At 32.8% G+C, this 3,388-nt stretch overlaps 1 protein-coding gene across 1 annotated transcript; it reads left to right on the forward strand.

Annotated features, from left to right (window-relative positions):
• The first annotated feature begins 651 nt into the window (after nt 1-651).
• Nucleotides 652-2,632, forward strand: LOC143605366 (mitochondrial import inner membrane translocase subunit Tim9). Its single transcript, XM_077081512.1, has 2 exons — nt 652-782; nt 2,367-2,632. Exons 1-2 carry the CDS (start codon nt 688-690, stop codon nt 2,554-2,556), a joined length of 285 nt encoding a protein of 94 aa, XP_076937627.1. The 5' UTR covers nt 652-687; the 3' UTR covers nt 2,557-2,632.
• Nucleotides 2,633-3,388: the final 756 nt, after the last annotated feature.

Below are 3,388 nucleotides of genomic sequence, written 5' to 3' on the forward strand. Positions count from 1 at the left end.
AGAAACGGGGGAAAAAAATTGGAGGCGAACCAACAGGGTGGTGTCGATAGGTAAATTAAGGCGTTAACCCGAGTGTTGTCGGTCCTGAACGTTGAGATTGTAAGTCTACGCGTATTCGATCAGTCCGTTATATTCATTACGTTACGGAATCAAAAAAAACAAAACAAAACAAAAACCTCAGTGCAAAGAACCAATTAGGTGCCGCCAGGTGGCCCAGTCGACACTTAGCGGCACCAAACTTCTTAAATGCTTCTCATGCACAAACCTGTTATTCGAAAACTCGTTAACTTAATACTCAATTATTGGTCAACAATCAATTAGCCAATTAGACCGGTTAATCGGGCCGATTACAACTAGTTTTCAAGCACAAAACCATAGCCCGTATAACCAGTTTCGTGTATAACCAAACCGATTTAACTGAGAAAAAACCAGTTTAAAGGAAAATAACTTAAAACCCTAAAACCGGTTTCGGTAACCGCTTCTTAGGCGAAAATGAAACCGATTGCGGTTTGGATGCGCACCTCGCTCTATCCATAGTCTCATGTTATTGTTTACAAAACAAGAAAAAGCCCAAAGCCCGTTTCAAGCCCAGACATTATCTCACCTACTACGTAGAATCAATCAATTAACCAATAAGCAAAACCCTAGTTTCTTTCAGCTGAACAGTGGATCTAATCGCAGTCGAAAATGGACAAAAGCATGCTCGGTGATTTGGGTACTCTTCCACCGGAAGATCAAGCTCGCATGTCCACAATGATCGACCAGCTTCAGATTCGTGACAGGTTATTGGTTAATAATATTATTTAATATGTTTATATCCTGTAGCCTATACTAATCGATCATTTCTGTACAACTTATTGGTTAATAATAATATTATTTGTTAATTGTGTTTGTGTTTATTTATTTGCTCGCGTGTATTAAAATCGTTTAATATTTTGAAGACTTGTGTTTGTGGTTTAATACAAAATTTGTTTTGGGGTTTTAATTGTATTGTGATTGTTATATGTGTTGATATAGGTATTGTTTTTGATGTGGATGAAATGATATGAAATTATTATTATTATTATTATTGATTTCGGTTATGATCTGTGAAGCTTATTGGTGTGTGCGGTTCGGTTTTTTTTTTTTTTTTTCGGTTTAGGCTAAAACTAATACAAAAACCGAAACTTTAATTTTTCGGTTTTTGGTTTTGTTTCGATTGTATTTTGGTTTTGCCGTTTGAGGTTGAAAACTCTGTGATCATAAATTTGGGTGTAAGGTATTTTGTTAATTGGTAAATATTTGATCATTATACAATTGGGCTAAAATGTTAGAGTTACATATTTGTTAAATTTTTATAAAGTATTTGAAATAAAAAATGAAAATTCGATACGTTTGTTTCATTTTTTTTTGGTTTTTATTTCATGTAAAATCATAACCGAACCGTAAGTTCAGTTTTATAGAAAAATATAAATCAATACGTTGGTTTTTGATTCGGTTTGTTTTTTTCCGTTTTTAGGTTTCTGGCATCTGGTTTCTTGCACACATTAAAAACACAATTCGATAAAGAATTTTAATCTTCGGAATTGTTTTCACTTTTATGCAGATTTGAGATATTTTTTTTCGCATATTTGCAATTTTTGTTAAATTTTTATAAATTATTTGAAATAAAAAATGAAAATTCTATACATTTGTTTCATTTTTTTCGGTTTTTATTACATGTGAAATCATAACCGAATCGTAAGTTCAGTTTAATAGAAAAACATAAATCAATACGTCGGTTTTTGATTCGGTTTGTTTTTTTTTTCTGTTTTTTGGTTTCGGACAGGCTTTTCTGGTTTCTTGCACACATTAAAACTCAATTGATAATTGTTTTCACTTTTATGCAGAATTTGAGATATTTTTTTTTCTCATATTTGCAATTTTTGTTAAATTTTTATAAATTATTTGAAATAAAAAATGAAAATTCTAAACATTTGTTTCATTTTTTTTGGTTTTTATTACATGTAAAATCATAACCGAACCGTAAGTTCAGTTTAATAGAAAGCATAAATCAATACTTCGGTTTGTTTTTTTCGTTTTTAGGTTTCGGACAGGTTTTTCTGGTTTCTTGCACATATTAAAACCGAGTCGATAAAGAATTGTAATCGTCGGACTTGTTTTCACTTTTATGCAGATTTGAGAATTTTTTTCTTATATTTGCAATTTTATACGTAAAGTGTTTCAATCTTTTAATCTTATTGTAATGCTTCTACGCTTTGACTTAGGTGTAGTTTCAGATGTTGATGAATGATATGAAGTTATGAACACCGTTACTTTTGATTATGTTGTGAAAGTTTGTGATAACTTTGACTTGCTGAAAATTAATGTTTAATTCTCGGTTGCAGTCTAAGGATGTACAACACGCTTGTTGAAAGATGCTTCACAGACTGTGTGGATACATTCAGGCGTAAAACTTTGGATAAACAGGAGGAATCATGTGTGAGGAGATGTGCTGAGAAGTTTTTGAAGCATTCGATGCGGGTCGGGATGAGATTTGCTGAACTTAACCAAGGGGCTGCTACTCAAGACGAATAGATGATAAACCGAGCTTTTAGTTTCTGTTTTGGCTATGGAAGTTTTCTTTCAGGTGATTTTGCTTTAGGGTTTTAAGTTTTTACGTAAACAGTATAATTGCCAAGTGATGTATACGCACTTGCGAAGTTTTATAAATGTATTTGTGTTTATCGTTTTTGGGGTATGGAACCATGATATCAAAGAAAACCGGGAGGTGTTGAAAGTAGCATAATGGTTGTCAAGAAACCTTACAGACTAGACCAATCCCGTTTCTGAAGTTTTGTATTGAGTTCGATTGATCAAGGTTGCTAGTTGGTTTTGACTCATTACCATTTGCTTTCAGATATTCCCGGTACCTTAATTTTGACAGTTGATTGCATTTTCGGTTTAAAGTTTCCCCAATTGCTAAGAGTTTTCTAAAACTGTTCTTTACGTTATGAACTTGTGAGAGATTCTGTTAAGCCTTTGGTATTTGATATATTATTTAAGTTTTTGAGTTGGTCTTTTGTTAATAAAAAGTGTCGAAGGTTTTTGTTTTTCAAAAACAAAAGAAAAATCATTGTGTGTGCAATTTGAAATAGTGCAGCTTAACCAAATTGGACTTTTGTCCTCCGTTCCTTGCAGTGCGTACAGCATCAACAAGTCAAAAGAAAGAATAATTTGTTTTGTTTTGTTTTCTGCACATAGATCAGTTCTTCTTGGTTGTCGTCGGCTCCATTGTGTTATATTTAACAATAAATAGGTTTTTGCTCAAAATATTTGAACCCGTACAAATCGGTCTAGGTCGGGTCAGACTGGGTTTGGATATACAAGACGTCGGTTTGGTCATTTCAAAACTGGTTTTATTGTTATC

This window comes from Bidens hawaiensis, unplaced genomic scaffold (assembly GCF_021521415.1).
Source record: "Bidens hawaiensis isolate Kalapana, Puna unplaced genomic scaffold, B.hawaiensis_p1.1 tig00069174_1, whole genome shotgun sequence".
Lineage (NCBI taxonomy): Eukaryota > Viridiplantae > Streptophyta > Magnoliopsida > Asterales > Asteraceae > Bidens > Bidens hawaiensis.